Source organism: Protobothrops mucrosquamatus, unplaced genomic scaffold (assembly GCF_001527695.2).
Source record: "Protobothrops mucrosquamatus isolate PMUCROS unplaced genomic scaffold, P.Mucros_1.0 scaffold1445, whole genome shotgun sequence".
Lineage (NCBI taxonomy): Eukaryota > Metazoa > Chordata > Lepidosauria > Squamata > Viperidae > Protobothrops > Protobothrops mucrosquamatus.
The window spans coordinates 413,660-431,320 of record NW_015387625.1 but is presented as its reverse complement, the minus strand read 5'-3'; the positions used below and the strand labels follow the sequence as shown (position 1 = coordinate 431,320).

The 17,661-nt window shown below is 41.1% G+C and overlaps 1 protein-coding gene across 1 annotated transcript in view; it reads right to left on the bottom strand.

The window, feature by feature from the left end:
* Window positions 1-13,857, bottom strand: part of BANP (BTG3 associated nuclear protein) — an 81,538-nt gene extending 67,681 nt beyond the window's left edge. Inside the window, exons 1-3 of the mRNA XM_015822020.1 lie at window positions 13,740-13,857; window positions 12,883-12,977; window positions 10,963-11,162 (exon numbers count right to left, since the gene is read on the bottom strand). Of these exons, the coding sequence (XP_015677506.1) occupies window positions 10,963-11,162; window positions 12,883-12,977; window positions 13,740-13,809 (365 nt within the window). The 5' untranslated portion in view covers window positions 13,810-13,857. The remainder of the gene's footprint in view (window positions 1-10,962; window positions 11,163-12,882; window positions 12,978-13,739) is intronic.
* Between the last annotated feature and the right edge of the window lie 3,804 nt (window positions 13,858-17,661).

Here is a 17,661-nt window from a genome sequence, read left to right as displayed (position 1 = left end):
CAAACTGTATATGGGGAGAGAGAAAATTTAGTCTACTAATTCTTGAAATCTAAGAGTGATTCAACTTCCTCTGTTGAAAATAGATGGCCTCTTTTTCCATTCAGTAAAGGAGCTCCACTGTGGGAATAAATGAAAATGTTTTTACTATGGCCTGTTAGGCAATCCTTAGTGACCTACTTCATAGATTGTTCTAAAGCCGTGCATCTTGGTTTATGGCTGGGTTCATCTATCACTCTAAGCCAAGGTCAAAGAGAGCCCGTTATGGTCTAGGATAATCCAACATGGTAAAGCCAAAACACGTGTGGTTTTAGTTTTAGCTAATACTAGTCGAAGGATGCTTAGACAAGCAAACCCTACTGCAAATGCAAGAATAAGCTTCTGCATTCCTTCAAAAAAGGGTCAGGTTTCACTGTGCATCCTGTAAAGTGGATAGACAAACCCCTCGTTTTAATTTTTATGCCAAAAGGCTATTTAAGGACACATTTACCAGCCTTATCTGCTCTGCTTCATCAGCCTCTCCAGTTCCAATAGTAGAGCTTTACGTGGCATTTGAAACCCTCAAACTGCCACGTCTTTATCAACCCCAACCCTCCATCGTGCAGAATGCCTGGCTCACTTTCCCAGGCTGTCACTTTAAAGAGCCCCCTAGATAATTCATTGCAACGAGGGGTTCCACAACATAATTAACGGAGAACTCAGGCTTTACTTCATTCTGTAGTTTCCTTTGAATAGAAAAAAAAATTAAATGAACATTGACATAAAACGGGGATCTCCTCCTCCTCCTCCTCCTCCTTCCTTTGTCTGGACCATATGATTGTGAGCCTTGTGGTATTTAATCAACTTAATGAAGAGGGTCCTTGATAGCCTCCATTAATAATTACTTAAGAAATACAAGGGGGTCTGGATCCTCAACCCTGCCGAGAATGTGGGCTTTCCCTGCGTTGTTTCTTTCCCCAACCAATGGTTAAGCTGCTGCTTTCTAAAGTCACACCGTTGTATGCCACGATTTTCTTCTTCAACTCAGCCCGGCAAGAAGCACGCCAAGGGACTGGAACTACGTGCAGGATGCATTCCCTTAGAGCTCCATTTGTACGAGCAGAAGTGCCAAGATTCAAGCAACTATGGAAGCTCTATGGACAGATGAGCTTCTCAATGCAGCCATTGATAGACACGGCACGTGCTGGATTCATTAACAGCTCCAAGGGGAAATGATTTTACCCGAAATGGCTCCAGATATTAATACCTGAAGCTCAAGGGGGAATTGCAGGAGGAGACATTAAGCAGCAGCTAGGAAGAAAAAACTTCTGTGTGCATGCATATAAATGTGTGTCTGCGTGCACCTGGCATGTGGGAGTTTTGCTGGGCGAGTGTGGATAAGAAGAAGATCAGGTTAGGATAAAGGATCCAAATTATTTCCTCTGCAAAATAGCAGCGGTGACTCTTGTTTGAGATATGCCTATAATAGATGGACTTGAGCTGCTTCTCAGGAATACGCAGCGTAACATGATGATTTTTTGTTTCCTCACAGCTAGAATTCAAAGAGGTTCCTCCCAAACATGCCATGCATAAAATCTTGAGGGGAATAACAAAATCCCAGGGTTAGGGTTGTATGTACAAGCATGATCAGAGTTGGCTAAGCAGCAACATCCGGAAACTAAGAGAGGGATGAGCCGCAACCTTCTAAAGCAAAATGTATCATGCCATCCATGAAGTTTCAGGCAGCAGATCCTTCCTGAATGATTTTATCTAACGCCCTTGACAAAAAGTCTTGCTGTCTGAAGGGCATCAAGCAACAATCAATGTTGCCTTAGAGAGTCATCTCCCCCTTAGTAGTTCCTACATGCACAAGTAGCCTTTAGCTGTGGACTCTCCTATTTTCTTTTTGCCCTTCTTCAGTGCCAGGCAAGGCAAGACCTCAGATTAGCTAAACACCAGAAGTCTGATTCGTCAAAGCAGAAACGCGAAGGGCAGGAGAATAAGAGAGTGCAGGGCTCCGTTGCATCTCTTCAATTCAAAAGAGATTAAATCTAGGGTTTGCTGCATGTCTGAATCCAGCAGGAGTCAAACTGCACGAGGTTTCTCTTGGGAAGGGTGGAACGCCTCTGTTTCCCGGCTCTACAGGATTCCAACTTGCTCAGATTGGGTCACAACTTGGGTATATACATTTTTTCTTCTACCAAGTTCGGCTGTTGCCAAGTTCCCCCTTCCTGAGCAAGTCATTGCAAAATAGGATGACTGAGGAGGATACAACCCAAGTTCACAGGTCTCTTTGCAAACTGTATTGTGAAGAATGCACCCCAGCCTCTGTTCAATATAAAAAAGAACATTTGAATGTTTTCAAATATTCAAAGGATAGTTGCATATTTTCTACATGCAGCAGAACCTTAACATCTGTTTGCTAAACAGAAGGATGCAAATAGTTAAGCGGGTTAAAGAGAATTAGTATCAGTCCTGGCTCTCATCAGAAGGGAAAATCTTAATCTGATGGATGAGGATGTGGAAACCTTGATGCTTTCTTTTCAGTGTCAACAGACCTGCGCAGAGTGTGGGATCTTCTTACCACCGTGTTTCAATTTTAAAAAATCCACCAACTATTGGAAGATCAGCTTGAACTACTGAGGCTCAGCCAACCCACATTATCTGTGACCCAGGATAAAAAAGGTGATCACGCTCAAGACAGAGACATTTTTCATTCTTCTGCTGAAAAATACAAAAACGTCTGTTGACTCTGGGATACTAATCGCACATACTTTTAGAATTAGTTATATTCCTATGTTTAAACATGGGGAAGAATTCAAAATAAATCATCGTTTTTTAAAATGATTATTTTAATAAAATGATTATTTAAACCCTGAGCAAAGTTATTAATTTCTTAGGGCTTTGGGGATTCCAGTATATTTTTTTTAGGTATTCATATCTTGGCCTCTCATTTATTTTTCACCAATAGATTCCTTCCAGAGGTGATTTTAACCAGGAAAGTGTGTCTATGACTCATATCCATCACCACGACCTTCCCGTTTTTCTTAGCCAATGACCTGTCACTCACGGGGGGGGGGAATAAAGAGGGGAGGATTTCTGGCCCCCTCTCAAATGAACTGCTCTCCTCTTCCTTGAAATCATATTAAAAGGAGGAGGGAGGAAAAGGGCAGGAACAACCAAATAGACATATATTCAGAAGAAATCAGCTGACATCTCACCTGCTCCAAGGTAAATGTTCAAAAACACCGGGCAAATGAATGTTATGGAAAAGCACAGTACAGAAAAACTGAGACAGGAACGCTGACTCTACCAGGGTCTCGGATCAATGGATTATTTATAGAAATACTCCACCGGGTGAAAGAGGCAAAGGAGGGGCAGCATCTGGTTTCTAATGAACCTTTGTTCCCAGTCGTGCAAATATAATCTTATGTGACTTCGCACAAAGAATGTTAACAGATGCCTTTTGTTAAAGATGATGGACAATTCTAGTTATGTCTTAAACGACTTTTTAGATGTATGTAAATAATTTTATTCATTAGCCTTCCAGCACAGCACAGTGTTGGGGATGGAGGGAGGAAGACAATGGCATAATGGCACAACTTTTTTGTGCGATAACCAGAGAATTAATATACTTCTCTAATAAACTGGCACAAGAGACAATTTCCCTATACTGTAAGGATCACCATAAAACTTCAGATCTCCAAAGAGTGAGGGTCCTTTGACCAAGGACATTGCTACCTAGGTATAAATAGGTTTCCTTGCTCTATCTATCTATCTATCTATCTATCTATCTATCTATCTATCTATCTATCTATCTATCTATCTATCTATCCATCTATCCGCTAGCATTCAAGCTATTTGTCAGGCTATCCATCCATCCATCCATCCATCTTACAGAGGCAAAGGAAAGTGGATAAATGTGCCCACTAATTAAAACAAAAAACATAAAACTGAGGGGAGAATAGTTGCATGGTAAAACATCACAAAGCAATACCCGCTTTGTTCGCCTCTCCAGACTTTCCTGATGTACATAAGCAAAACTTTTCTTGCACTAAGATCTATTTTAGTGCAATTCTTAATTCCACACTTGGACAACTCTCTTTGCCATCTACAGCATCATATCTACAGACGTTATAATGATGATGCTTTTTTTCAAAGGAGATCAAACCAAATCAGCCATCTTACCAGTAGCATTCTTGGACTTGAATAATTTACAAAGTTGTGGTCAATTTGCAAAACAGGCAAAGATCAAAAATAGGCTAAGCATGCTTTTAAAAAATAATAATTCGACTATGTTGCAAAAATTAAACAAATTTGGGAGATACATATATTCTCCCCTCTTTGTTAAGGGATGATTTACTGGTTTTACTCCCCTCTTTGTTAAGGGATGATTTACTGGTTTCAAGACTAACTTCACCAAACAGTATGGAAAACCAGTTTCAATAAAATCTGGCATGGTTTATTCTTGTTCAGAAGAGGGCACTGAACACAAACAGATACCCACTGCAGCCATTCATGAAAAAAGGATCCATTCAACTGCAGAAGTGTTGGTTGTGTATAGTTTTCTTCAGCCCAGTACAGAAATGGATTTGTGCTGACTTCAACAATGTTAATTAAATTACTTGCATTAATTAATTCAATCGTTGCTAACCAGGTTCATTTCTGATTTCATTTCCCAACTTAAAAGTACCCAGGGGAAGAGGTTGTGTTTTGCATTTTCGTATTTTGTTAATTGTCCTTCACCGTTCGGTCACCCCACCTCTATTTTATACTTCCCCACCCACCAATCACTGCACTCCACAACTATTCCAGCCACACAAAAGGTTCTCGTTCCTCAGTAATAAGATCATTGGAAGAATGGCAGTCCTGAAGATCAGCTTACAAATCTTCCTTTGCGCTCCATCGTTTTGAGGAGAGCTTTGGGGACTCCAAAGTGGGCCAGGGTTCAAATACTTCACAACATACAAGAGTTGGCTGGCAAGTGATCTCACCTCCCCTTCGCCATTCTGAAATTTAGCCCAGCTTCTCTCATGTCACTGGCTCATACTGGACAAATGAGGATAAGAGGAGTCTGGAGAGATTTTTTGCAATTAGCAAACTTGAAGCCCTTCAATTAACATTTGTCTAAAGCCAGAGGAGAAATCAGCAGCAAACCACATGGACATTTGGCTGACTGGCCTGTTCCAAAACAATTCTTTGTTGGGAATGACGCCCAACCACCTTTGGCATGTTGAGTTCAACTTAATGCCTTAATCTCTCCCAAATGAACTCAGTGGAATCCAGGACTCAAGTCGACTTTTTAATGCTAAATTTCTTTAGAACACACATGCCTTTATACTACAGACAGGGATCTTCTTCAGCCAAATATTTTGAATAAAGGACAGATGTTGTGTATTCAAGATCATCTGGAAAGCCTCATTAGCAATCATATTTATTTAGCATCGGCAATGCCTCATTAACAACTACATACACATGCACCCCTCCACCTCAATTCTTTCCAGGTACAAAGTATCTATACTGTAGCTTTTGTTTCTTTAAAACACCACCCTCTGTGTCAGGTAATCTTACTTATGAGTACATTACAAGAAAGATAGCGCCCCAAAGTTGGGATTTTCAACCTGATTTCCCTAACCTGTGCAATCCTTTCGGTTCTCAGCATCAAAGAGTCAGCTTTATATATAATACTTTTCTGCCCTCTTCTGTCTACTATAAACCAGACATGGAAATAAACCAAACATGGGAAATGAAGTCTAATTGCCTTTTGAAAAAAGCACTTTTGGGATGCTCATAAGAACATTTTAAACTTCAAAAAGGAAGACTGAATGATTGTAGGTCTGCTAGGGTGCATGGCACAAAATTGACAATGAGAAAGGATTGAATAAATGAACTCCACAGAGTGGGGTGGGGGGAGAGAGAAGAGAGAAGAGAGAAGAGAGAAGAGAGAAGAGAGAAGAGAAGAGAAGAGAAGAGAAGAGAAGAGAAGAGAAGAGAAGAGAAGAGAAGAGAAGAGAAGAGAAGAGGAGAGAAGAGGAGAGAAGAGAAGAGAGGAGAGGAGAGGAGAGGAGAGGAGAAGAGAAGAGAAGAGAAGAGAAGAGAAGAGAAGAGAAGAGAAGAGAAGAGAAGAGAAGAGAAGAGAAGAGAAGAGAAGAGAAGAGAAGAGAAGAGAAGAGAAGAGAATGAAGGATAGAATAGAGAAGAGAAGAGAAGAGAGAATAGAGAAGAGAAGAGAAGAGAAGAGAAGAGAAGAGAAGAGAAGAGAAGAGAAGAGAAGAGATGTATGCTTAAGGTTACGGCATCACAATCTTTTTGATTCATGGAAAGTAGATTCTGAATGACTGGAATGGAATGGAATCCATTCTAACTACCAAAACATTGTCTTGTTTCTTGCTTCTGAGCCCCAAAAGCATTCCAGCTGGCATGCCAGAGACCGACAGCAGAATATCTCCCATTAATCAAAATCCAACACACCCAATCTACAAATCATCAGAACAAGTTACGCTTCGTATCACCCAGCTACACCTAGGAAACTCACATAGACCGTGCTTCGGAAGGCTGCAGATTGTCACTACACATCTTTGATGGGTGACTGCCTAAGTAAGCATTGACTAGATAAAGCCTGTAAGTGACTCTCAGGGACACTCGGCTGAACACACATAAATTATTAACGTCTTTTCATGGCAACTGATGGAACAAGTTTGCCTTATGGGCAGATAAAATCTGAGCAGGAAAGGATGTGCAACTTCTGAACAATTCTCTTAGTCAAACAGTCAAGTCTACAATTCTGATGGGCACACAGAGATATTTTTAGACTCAATGTCACATTTTAAAATAGAGAAAGCTTCCGTGTGGCAGGAGAACCCAACGCAAGCTCAAGCTTCAGAAATTGGTATTGTGGGAAGTGTACTTTAATACCTAGGAAATTGCAGGCAAGTGCAAATGCTCTTTTAGGTTGACTAATGAAACTTAAGACTCCCCGATGGCTCTGCTGGTCTTGTTAACAGAAATTCTGGCGCTCTGGTCTCATCTTCGAAACTCAGCGACTTTTAAGAATTGTGGATTTCAACCCCCAGAATTCTAGAAAACTAGTGCACTAGAGTTGAAGTCCACAAGTCTTAAAGTTGCCATGTTTGGAGGTCTCGGATCTAGATGGTAGTAGGTAGGAAAGGAGGATTTCTGGAGATACAGGATGATATTCTAAACTTCCTTACTAGGAAAGAATTCCTCTCAAAACTCCAATGTGATGTTCTAAATTTGTCAGTGAATGAGGACCTTTTATTAGGCAAACTCCAGCTGATAAGCAAGCAAATAACTCTTCATCTTCCTAATGTATTCCTCCTTTCGTACCCTCTAGTTTATAAAGGACAGGGGAGATATTACAAATCAGATTGGATGTCAACTTCAGCACAGAAATCTGGACTTCTGGTTTTGTTGCCAAAATAGTGTAGAATCCCAATGGTTAGTCCTCTTCTAAATATGAAAGATGTAAAAGTGAAACAATTCCAATTAGGATAAATGTGGCGTGAATTTGTAGAGGCAATTATCTCACGACTCTAGACTCACCCAAGGAAGCAATATTTTTTCTTATTTGTCATCCGTTTACAAGATTATCAGCAAACTGATAAAATCAGTCAGAAGAGAGGGCTGAGGGCAAGAAGTGATGCTCTAAGGAACATCTGCCCAGAGGGGCTGCGTTGGTGGGCCATTCTGGTGAAAGGTTGCTTAGGAAAGACAAATCTATCAGGCAGAGCCTGACTTCACCATTCTTGCACCATGGCCCAAAAACCTGGACCAGAATTCCCAGATCATTAGTCTGGATGCCACAATGCATTTTCTAACCCACTGTGATGGCTACGTCTGATGTCATGCTGAAGTGAAAAGACCACATTCTTGCCAGTTTCCATGCTGGAAGAAACTTTCAGCATATTTTCTTGAAGAGTAAGATAATTTTAGAGCCAGACTCCTAAGAAATTAAAGACAACCACGGCCAGAAAAATTTATGGGGAGAACAGGCAGACTGAAGGAGGAGGAACAAAGATGAAATAAACTAGGCAGAGCTGAAAATTTAATGCATATTTTTGAAAAAATAACCCTAAGCATATATATTGTATATCGTTTAAGAGCAGCATTAACCCTTGTAAAGGCTGCCACAAGGGTTTGTCTTTAGGATGCTACAAAATGATTTTGCTGCAAAGTAACAAGGTTATTCTTATTTGTTTTCATCTCATTGTATCAATTCAGCAATACAAATAAATCAATCACATTTGTGCCTTTGGACTCAAAGGATGCAAACTTGACTAGCAAGACAGAGAGAATACGTGGGAGCACAGGTTATTTTTAATAGTCTCTGCTTTTACTTAAACCTCACACTTTTTGCATTTTGTTTTCTTGGAGATAAGTTTCTTCCAGCTACACACTTGTGACCTTATATCAAGGGTCTCCAAACTTGGGCAAATTTAAGACTTGTGGACTTCAACTCCCAGAATTCCTCAGCTGGGGAATCCCCTACCAGCTGGAGAATTCTGGGAGTTGAAGTCCACAAGTCTTAAAGTTGCCAAGTTTGGAGACCCCTGCCTTACAATATGCTTCTTCTTCGTCTTTTCCCCCCACAAATGCAGACAGATCAGTCCACCCTCACCCCCTGTGCAAATGAACTAAGCGAGATGAATTAAAGACAGACATTTCTCTATCAAGGCTCTGCAAACGCAGTTTATAGTTACCATTGCAAAACTTTGACCTTAATGCACTGATGTCTTTAAACCCTATGAGATGAAACATTCAGACATGTTGGAAAAGGGTTGGAAGCAGCTTTCACAGATCAGCCTAATGACTTTGTGGCATGCCACATGGAGGAGAGTATGTCATATATTGACAAAAACAAATATCCAGGAATTTTTCAGCAGTCCAGCCACTTCCAGCTATTTCTCTGCTTTTTTGAATGGTGATGATCAAGAAGTAATACCAAAAATAAAAAATGTATTGCCGTCATACTATAGACTGGAAAACCAAGCTGAAAAATTGGATGATGCTTTTGAGATGTGACTTCTGTCTATTTCTCTGCAGTAAAGTTGAGTTGCTATCTAAAAAGAATAACATCTTAGAAGATAAAATCCCTAATCTGTTTATTTATCACAGGGCAAAGCAATTTAGAACTGAATATAAATCTAAGGAAAGGTTTTTGAAAATATTTTTTTTCTTCTTTGCCCCATCTTAGCATTGTTTTGGTTTTACAGAGAATATATTTCTATTTTCTCTTTTGGAAACTTTTATTTATAATAAACTCTTGTTATTACACTAATGATAAATGATGAACCCATGAAATAACACAGCTGTTAATGGCAACACAAAACCAGAGCAAGACTACACATCATTATTTATAATATATAGCTCATCTCACAAAACTGTTCTATGCACCTGGGGGGAAAGCATTTTTCACAAAAATATTTCCCTTGGTGAGACATAAACAACTTCAGAATACCCATCAACACTTCATTAGGCAAAATTCAGCCTTGAGGCACAGACTAAATCCATCAAAAGATGCAATCAACTCTAATTACTAAAATCTGTGATAACACTCACTGGACATATTTTGTTCAGTTTCTAATGAAGATCTATATATCAAAACACATTTTCAGCAAACCTATCAAAGACAAAAGCAAGGTAGAGATTTAAACACACTCCCATAGAAGAGTTGGCATAAAAATAACCACTTTTAAAAAGTGTATCATCATGCTGATGTTAACATACCCTGCCATCTGCTTTCTGTGAAGTTAAAGAGAAGGATGTCTATATTTTAGCTGGGTCTGGCTGTTTGGTTTTGGTTTCATATGTGTGCATCCAGCCATCTTTTCAACAAATCCATGGTTAAAACAAACCAAGATTTAGCACTCTAAGTGAACCTGCCTTAAAGGTTATCTACAATAAGGAAACTGAAATTCCAAATATTTTGCTCTAAGAGAAACAAATCTCTCTCTATAGGAAACTGTCATGATTCCCGTTTCAAAAATTTAAAAAAAAATCATGAGGATTTCCAAAAAAGAGGGTAAGTCATTTTCAACTATGAATATATTCACTTTTTCCAAGTTGTTGTTGTTATTGTCCATAAGCAACTCTTCATAAAAAAGAGGTGCAGTGTTGACATGGGAAACTACTCCTGCGCTGCTGCCAAGAAAACAAAGTGGAGGTATCCCTATAAAAGTGTCTCTCAACCTGGGCGCTAAAGTTGTGTGGACTTCAACTCCCAGAATTCCTCAGCCATCCCCTTGGAGCGGCCAAGGTTGAGAAATGCTGTGCTATAATCATAGAGGTTGAGTTTGACCCAAGGGAGCCTTTAGCAACATTTACAGAGCATCAGTAGTTAGAGCAGGGTCTTCAAACTTGGCAACTTTAAGACTTGTGGACTTCAACTCCCAGAATGAGGAATTCTGGGAGTTGAAGTCCACAAGTCTTAAAGTTGCCAAGTTTGAAGATTCCCTGAGTTAGAGGATATACTGATTCTATGTGAAGCGGTTCCAACAATCATCCATAGGTGGGTTACATATTACTAACATCTCAAACATGCAACGCCATGGAAGCATGAATAATCATGGTTAATCATGGGGTTATTTCCAAAACCAGAGAGGTTAAAAACATGTTTAATCTCTAAGGAGGTTGAATTCTTTATTCCCAAAGTTATTCCCAGGAGGCCGTGCTCTAAATTTAAACAGGCAAGGCTGCTACATCAGCTTATCTACAAGATCCTGTAGAAACAGGCCAAGCCAAGGAAAAATGTGGTAAGACCTCCAAGCCCATCATCCCAAGGTAAGGAAATGTGTTTAGTCGGTCACAGGGCAAAGAACACCGTTTTTTCTGCCTTCAAGGGGGGAAAAGGTTTCTCGTTCAAAGCTGCACGCCGAGTTCCTGATAGATACCCAAAAGCTGCCTTGCTTGACTGGGACAGATTGAACAGGAAACAGCAGAGGCACGCAGTGACAGCTGGAGACTTACCATCTCACTTTGTTGCATGTCTGGGTTGCCCCAAGCGGGGATCCTGCCACCATGGGCACCTGAATGGGGCTATGTTGCTTGTTCATGACAAGATCCAGTTTCTCTTCCAGGGACTTGCAGGTTGCATCCAGGGCCAGCAGCTTGGCTTCGATGCTATCCAGTCGCAGGCATATTGTCTGGTTAATGGAATACAGGAAGGACTGGGGAAGAAAAGCAGCAGAATGAGCCGGATGGGATGAGGAGGCTGTGCTTTGTACCTGCATTTACATAGGCATCTGCAAAGGGCACCAAGGAGCAGCAAAAGCACACATATCCCCAGAGCTTGTCTGGGGTAAAAACAACCCTTTGATGGACTAGCCAAGGGTTAAAGGGCTCTCCTACGTTCTGGGAAGAGAAGTCTTTGAATCTGTGGTGGCCCCAAATCAAGAATCTGGTGGCATCCTTTCCAACAAACACATTTGATTCAAGGGAAAGAAGCCCACATTGTTCCAGTTTGACTATTATTTCAGCTGTCATCCTAGACCTATCCTCAGTTCAAAGGATTATTACCTGCTCAAGGGTTTTGCCTTGGGTATTTCTGGAAACAAAGCTGAAAAGGAGGGATGTAAATTCGCTTTAAGTTCTAAAGCGTACCTAGATGATTATGGGCCTATTTTTTTTATAAACATTCCACTCAAAAAAACATGAGATAATTATTTACGACAAAATATAGATTTTGCTTTGATTTGTACCTGGATGGGACTGGGTTTCTTTTAAAATACTTCTTGTGCACCCTCTGGTGGACATGATTAAAATAATAAAATAAACTGAGTTCAAATTACCTACAAACTCTGAAGATGAAACACACAACTCTAGAAAACATCTAACTGTATTTTTAGACTATTTTTCATGATAAGTCATCAATCTCTGAACTTAAACTGAAAGTTTTTCTAATCTTCTTAGTGGAAATTCTGCAGAATAGTGAAGATTCGTGTTAAGCATATTGCTCACTTACATAAATGTGCAATAAATACATTTTCTTTATCCTGCTTTTTTAATTAAAAAGCTATCAACACAGCCACAAGGTTCATTGTTTGATACAATCAAAATTTATTTAGAGTATACTATATAGGGAAGATCTTAGTAATTCCCACAGAGACTAAGGGGAAATACAATTATTAACTTTGGATCTTCTCTGATTCATGGAAAAATATTTTCCACTATTCAGTCAGGAGTTTTCCCTAATTATGCTAACATGATTTTCCCCCTATATATTCTTGCATCTGATATACACTGGTAACTTGAAGATGGATTCCTGTGTCTTGCAGTGATAATACTGTATGTGCCAAACATATTCCTTGACTTATAGGAATTATGATAGTAAGTTGTGCCAGTCACTAAGCAGGTTATCAGGTGACAAACAGAATTTTATGACTTTTTTTGCTGTGGTCATTAAGCAGAACACCCAGTGTTAAGCGAACCTGCAGTCACTAAGAACACACTGGTCATTAAGTGAACCCACTATCCACAATGGCCATTGTTTGCCAGAAATCAGCAAAAAAAGTCATAAATCACCGTCACGTGATCACGGGAGACTGCAAATGCAGGATGATTTCTAAATAGGATCGTACGACCACAGGGAGGAGTCGGCCATCAGAACTTTGAATCTAGGTTGTGAGTACCTTTTTTGAGGTTCATCATAACTTGAAACCTGTCATATGTCGGGGACTCCCTGCACTAGGAAAGAAGCCTCAGACCTTTCCAAGGTAAAGGCTATCTCAGATCTTCAGGACCTTTGGCCAACTTCAAATGTGCCCTGCAAATGTGTTGACCTCAAGGACGCTCAGTGGGCCCTGTGGTTCAAATCACCTTAAACCATCACAAAACATATCTATCCATTATTAGCTGCATTGTGTGAGCAAGCATGTACATGGCTACAACCTTGATTGACGGGTCCTGACAATTGATTTCTATCCGCTGCCGTTTCATAGGGGGATCTACGTCTTCGTCTGTCACTTCATGGTTTTCCAAGACAACTGCAAGCCCAAAAAACAGAAACAAGCAAACCAGTTTCAATAGCTCCATCAAAGGCCCTTGGTTACGAAATTAAAAGGAAAAGGAACACACTGGATGGGAAGAAGCGTCCTAGAAGCTCTGGGAAGTGCTGGAAAATTCTCCCAAAATTTGTTTTCACAGCTAGGTTTACCTGTTAGTTAGAGCAGTGTTTCTCAATTGTGGCAGCTTTAAGACATGTGGACTTCAACTCCCAGAATTCCCCAGCCAGCCCTGCTGGCTGGGGAATTCTGGGAATTGAAGTCCACATCTCTTAAAGTGGCCAAAGCTGAGAAACACTGACTAGATTTCAGCATGGATCAGCAGCCAGATGTTTGAGACTTTAATTTCCTTGATAGCCCATCCACCACAGACAAAGAAGAGCTGGGATTATGAGAATTGGCCCAACACATCTGGGGGGATTTAGGTTGGAGAGCACTTCCTTAAATAGGTTTAATCGATGGGGCGGTCCTCTTTGTTTACAGTAACTCATCTGCATGCTCCCATCTATTGCTATAGGATCCATTGCCTTGTTTACTGTCTTAAAACAAAGTTAGAAATAAAATACCAAATTTTCAGGACAGGTAGAAAACTAGAGGCAGCGAAGCAACCTAAGTGTGAGGTTGCCACACTGTTGTTTTACTCAGCGTCAGGAAGAAAGAACTTTTGTTACATTACATCTTTAATTTTCTATGCAACACATACCATGAAATACACAAATTGGGTGGCTGGGTTCTTTAACATACCTGGATGATCTGGGTTCAAGTCCTCCACAGCTATTTGAACTACATCCGCTAAATCCTGTTCTGTCATCATTCAGAAACAGGGCGTAGGGCTGAACTGAAGGAGATCCGTCAGTTCATACAAATCTGATTCTGCAAAACATCAAAAACGGTGGTCTCATGAGGACTACCATATTCACTACCTGTCATCCAGCACGTAGGAGCTTTTTGAGGAAAGGAGTCTACAGAGAAGCATTTTTTACAAAAAGAAATGCCCATCTGATCTTCAAAGCACAGGGGGGTTTTGTTTTCCTGATTGCTTTGCACACAATAACAGTGACGGGCAGACAACAGCCCTTAGCAATTGGAGGCTGCAGCTCTCCTGGCTGCAGCTCAGACTGACTAGATCAGGGGTCTTCAAACTTGGCCCTTTTATGACTTGTGGACTTCAACTCCCAGAATCCTCAGCCATGCACACGTGCCTGGCTGAGGAATTCTGGGAGTTGAAGTCCACAATCATAAAAGGGCCAAGTTTGAAGACCCCTCGACTAGATGCTAACCTGAAAACTCCCCAATTCCAATCATACATATTCAATGCAGGAAGAGATAATGCTTTTTTCCGTCAATTTATTGTGAGTGCTGACTCCAAAGCACATCATCGTGACACTAAATACAACAGCAATCATCTTCAAAGACAGTCCTAAGAGATGAACAATCAAGAGCTGATTTCCTCCAATGCCTACTCTTTAAACGATCAGCGCATTAAAGAAATCTTAATCATCATTTTAGTATAAAAGTGTAAATCTATGCATGCCCAGTCAGCAGTTAATTTTAACAAAATCCAATAGGTCCAGGACTGAAATCAGTTTAAGTTACAGTTTTGAAAAACCAAACATGTTCTTCTGTCTTAGAAGTATTTATTACTGGTGAAACATAGCATACCTAAACCAATATATCCAATATTTTGTTTGTTATTGTTAGGATTGTTTTAGTCCAGATTCCCCTGGTTGTTGTGAGTTGCGAAGTCGTGTCCGGCCCATCGCGACCCCATGGACCACGTTCCTCCAGGCCTTCCTGTCCTCTACCATCTTCTGGAGTCCATTTAAGCTCACGCCTACTGCTTCAGTGACTCCATCCAGCCACCTCATTCTCTGTCGTCCTCTTCTTCTCTTGCCCTCAATCTTTCCCAGCATTAGGCTCTTCTCCAGTGAGTCCTTCCTTCTCTTTTAACTGTTTTTGTGTGTGTAATCTGCCAGAGTCTGTATACTGCAGCACTGATATTATGGGGGACATTTCTACAGGGTTTAGACATTGCTTTTTCTCTCCTTTGCACTGCGATATCCTGGATTATATTGTATAACTTACCCCAGATTCTGACACTTAGCAGAAAGCAAATTTAGGTAATGATGATGGAACCTATCTAGAAGACAGAGAGCTGGAGAAAGCTGTTCAAGATGAACCAGAATGGAGAAGAGATGGCAGCGACTGCACCCATATTACACAATTACCAAATGCCCTAAGGTGCTTTTCCAAGAGGCCGCTGGACTTTCTTTGTTTTTCTTTGAAGAGTTTTCCCTTCTCATCCAAGAAGCTTCTTCAGTTCTGACTGGAGAAGCTTCTAGGATGAGAAGCAAAACGTCTTCAAGGAAAAACAAAGCCCAGTTGTCTCTTGGGACAACCATGACCTGGATGACGGAGAATCTCCATTCTCAGCTGGAGACCACTGTCGTCACGTCTTTGGGAGAAAGTTTCTCAGGATTAAAATTAACACGAGCATTCAGCTTGGGATAATGTTGTGACTTTTCTCATTAGATTAAGATCAATGCAGTCACGATGAAGTGGTTTTAGCCGCCACTGATTTCATGAGAGTTAAGCACCCTAAAACAGACAGGGCTCAGCAGTGCTCATGTTGGATTGGATTATGTCTCCTGTTTTTAGCATTTTAATTCATGCTTAAACTGTTTGTTTACTGTACTCACGAAAAAGTATTCATAGTAAAACGGATTAAGAAATCTATACGGACACGTTTGCGAACTTAGGCAGAACTATATGATCTCTTTCTCAGCACAAAATAAGACTCGGAAGCGCATTCAGTTCGAACAAAACCAGTTTCTACAATTCAGCTCCTGCAATATTGAATTCCACTTTACACCCAAATATTTTTTAACAGTGTCCTTCTGGGGTTCCTGTAAAGGACTGCTGCAAGTTTTATCAAGAGAAATTTCCAGGTTCCCCAACTGATTTTAAAACACTGAAGCAAGTCACACCTAAATTTGTCCCAGATATGGGAAAGTGGAATGAGACAGAAACGGTGGGGAACACAACAACAGACTGATTGGGGTTTTTTTCTTTTTCTTTTGATACCTGGAGCAAAATACTGTTGACGAGAAAAATCTGATTTGTCTCTGAAAGGCCAATGCCTAACGAAGTCAGCTGAACCCAGCCATTTCTCTCTCTCTTGCGGTCCAGCCGTGGGATGCTGTTAGAACATGCCAGTGAAGAGTAAATGACAGGAACATCTGTGGCAGGGGTCTCCAACCATGGCAACTTTAAGACTTGTGGACTTCAACTCCCAGCATGCGCTGGCTGGGGAATTCTGGGAGTTGAAGTCCACAAGTCTTAAAATTTGCCAAGGTTGGAGACCTCTGGTTGCTTTGAGTTTCCCGGCCAGCCACGGCAACAGCTGTTCATGAGGGGGGGGGAGAGAAGAGAGAGAAAAAACCCTTTCTAAATTCTTCCCAATGAGGACACCGCAAGATATTGAGTTATTTATTCAAGAAAATCTGCTGCCAAGAAAGATTCATTTGAAATTCGGATCACCGTGAAAGGATTAGGGGTGGGTTCGCGCTGGGGCGAGGGGGCCCGAGTGATCTGGCAAGGGACTGAGGGCACGTGGTTGCCATTTCTCTCCTTTTGGCAAATTTGCTTTGCCGTTTCTCAGAAGTCTTGGGCGAGGGCCAGCCCTCACATAATAAAACAGCTGTGCGCGGATTATGGTTTCATCGTGTCACGAGCTGCAAATGCGGTTGGAAGCTGGGCTGAGGCTGAAGGGAAAGAATCTTTCGGTCCATAAATTAGGAAGGGGACCCGGCCAAATCGGTTGCCCCCCCCACTTTTCATCTTGCTTTGCTCAAAAGGAAACCAGAATCATGCACAGATTCTATTAACACAGGTAGCCCTCGACTTACGACCACAGTCGAGCCCAAAGGTTTTGTTGGTAAGCGAGATGTTTGTTAAGTGAGTTCTGCCCTGTTTTACGACCTCCCTTGCCACAGTCCTTAAGCGAATCACTGCAATTGTTAAGTCAATAACCCTGTCATGAAGTGAATCTGGTTTCTCCCCCATTGACTTTGCTTGTCAGAAGGTCACAAAAGGGGTTCCCGTGACCCCGGGACACGGCAACCGTCGTTAAGTATGAGTCAGTTGCCAAGCGGCTGAATTTTGATCATGTGACCCTGGGGAGGCTGCAACGGTTGTGTGAAAAACTGTCCTGAGTTACTTTTTTGGTGCCATTGTAACTTTGAATGGTCACTCAGTGAACCATTGAAAGTCAAGGATTACCTGTACTACTTAATCTGTTTTCAAATCAAGGTACTAGGTGGAGCTGGGTTTTTACCATGCCATTCTACAGACTAAAGAAGTGAGCTTAAGGACAGACTTTTGCCCCAGAAAGACCAGTTTTTAGCATTAAATGTGACACACACACACACACCACAAAAAAATAAACAATGGCCTTCCTAGGTGGATCAGGCCAAGAAACCAACTCCACAGGAAGGCTGGAACTATTTTATTGAGATTGGCTACAGGAATAAAATCCTGCAGACCTGATTGTGCTGCACCTCCTCCCCTTTCTTATAGTCTTGTGAATTAGGAAGAGTCTGCCTGAACTGCTTCCAAATATTATCTATTTGTTGTGGACTTAAAATATGTTCCCTCCCCCCCCTCT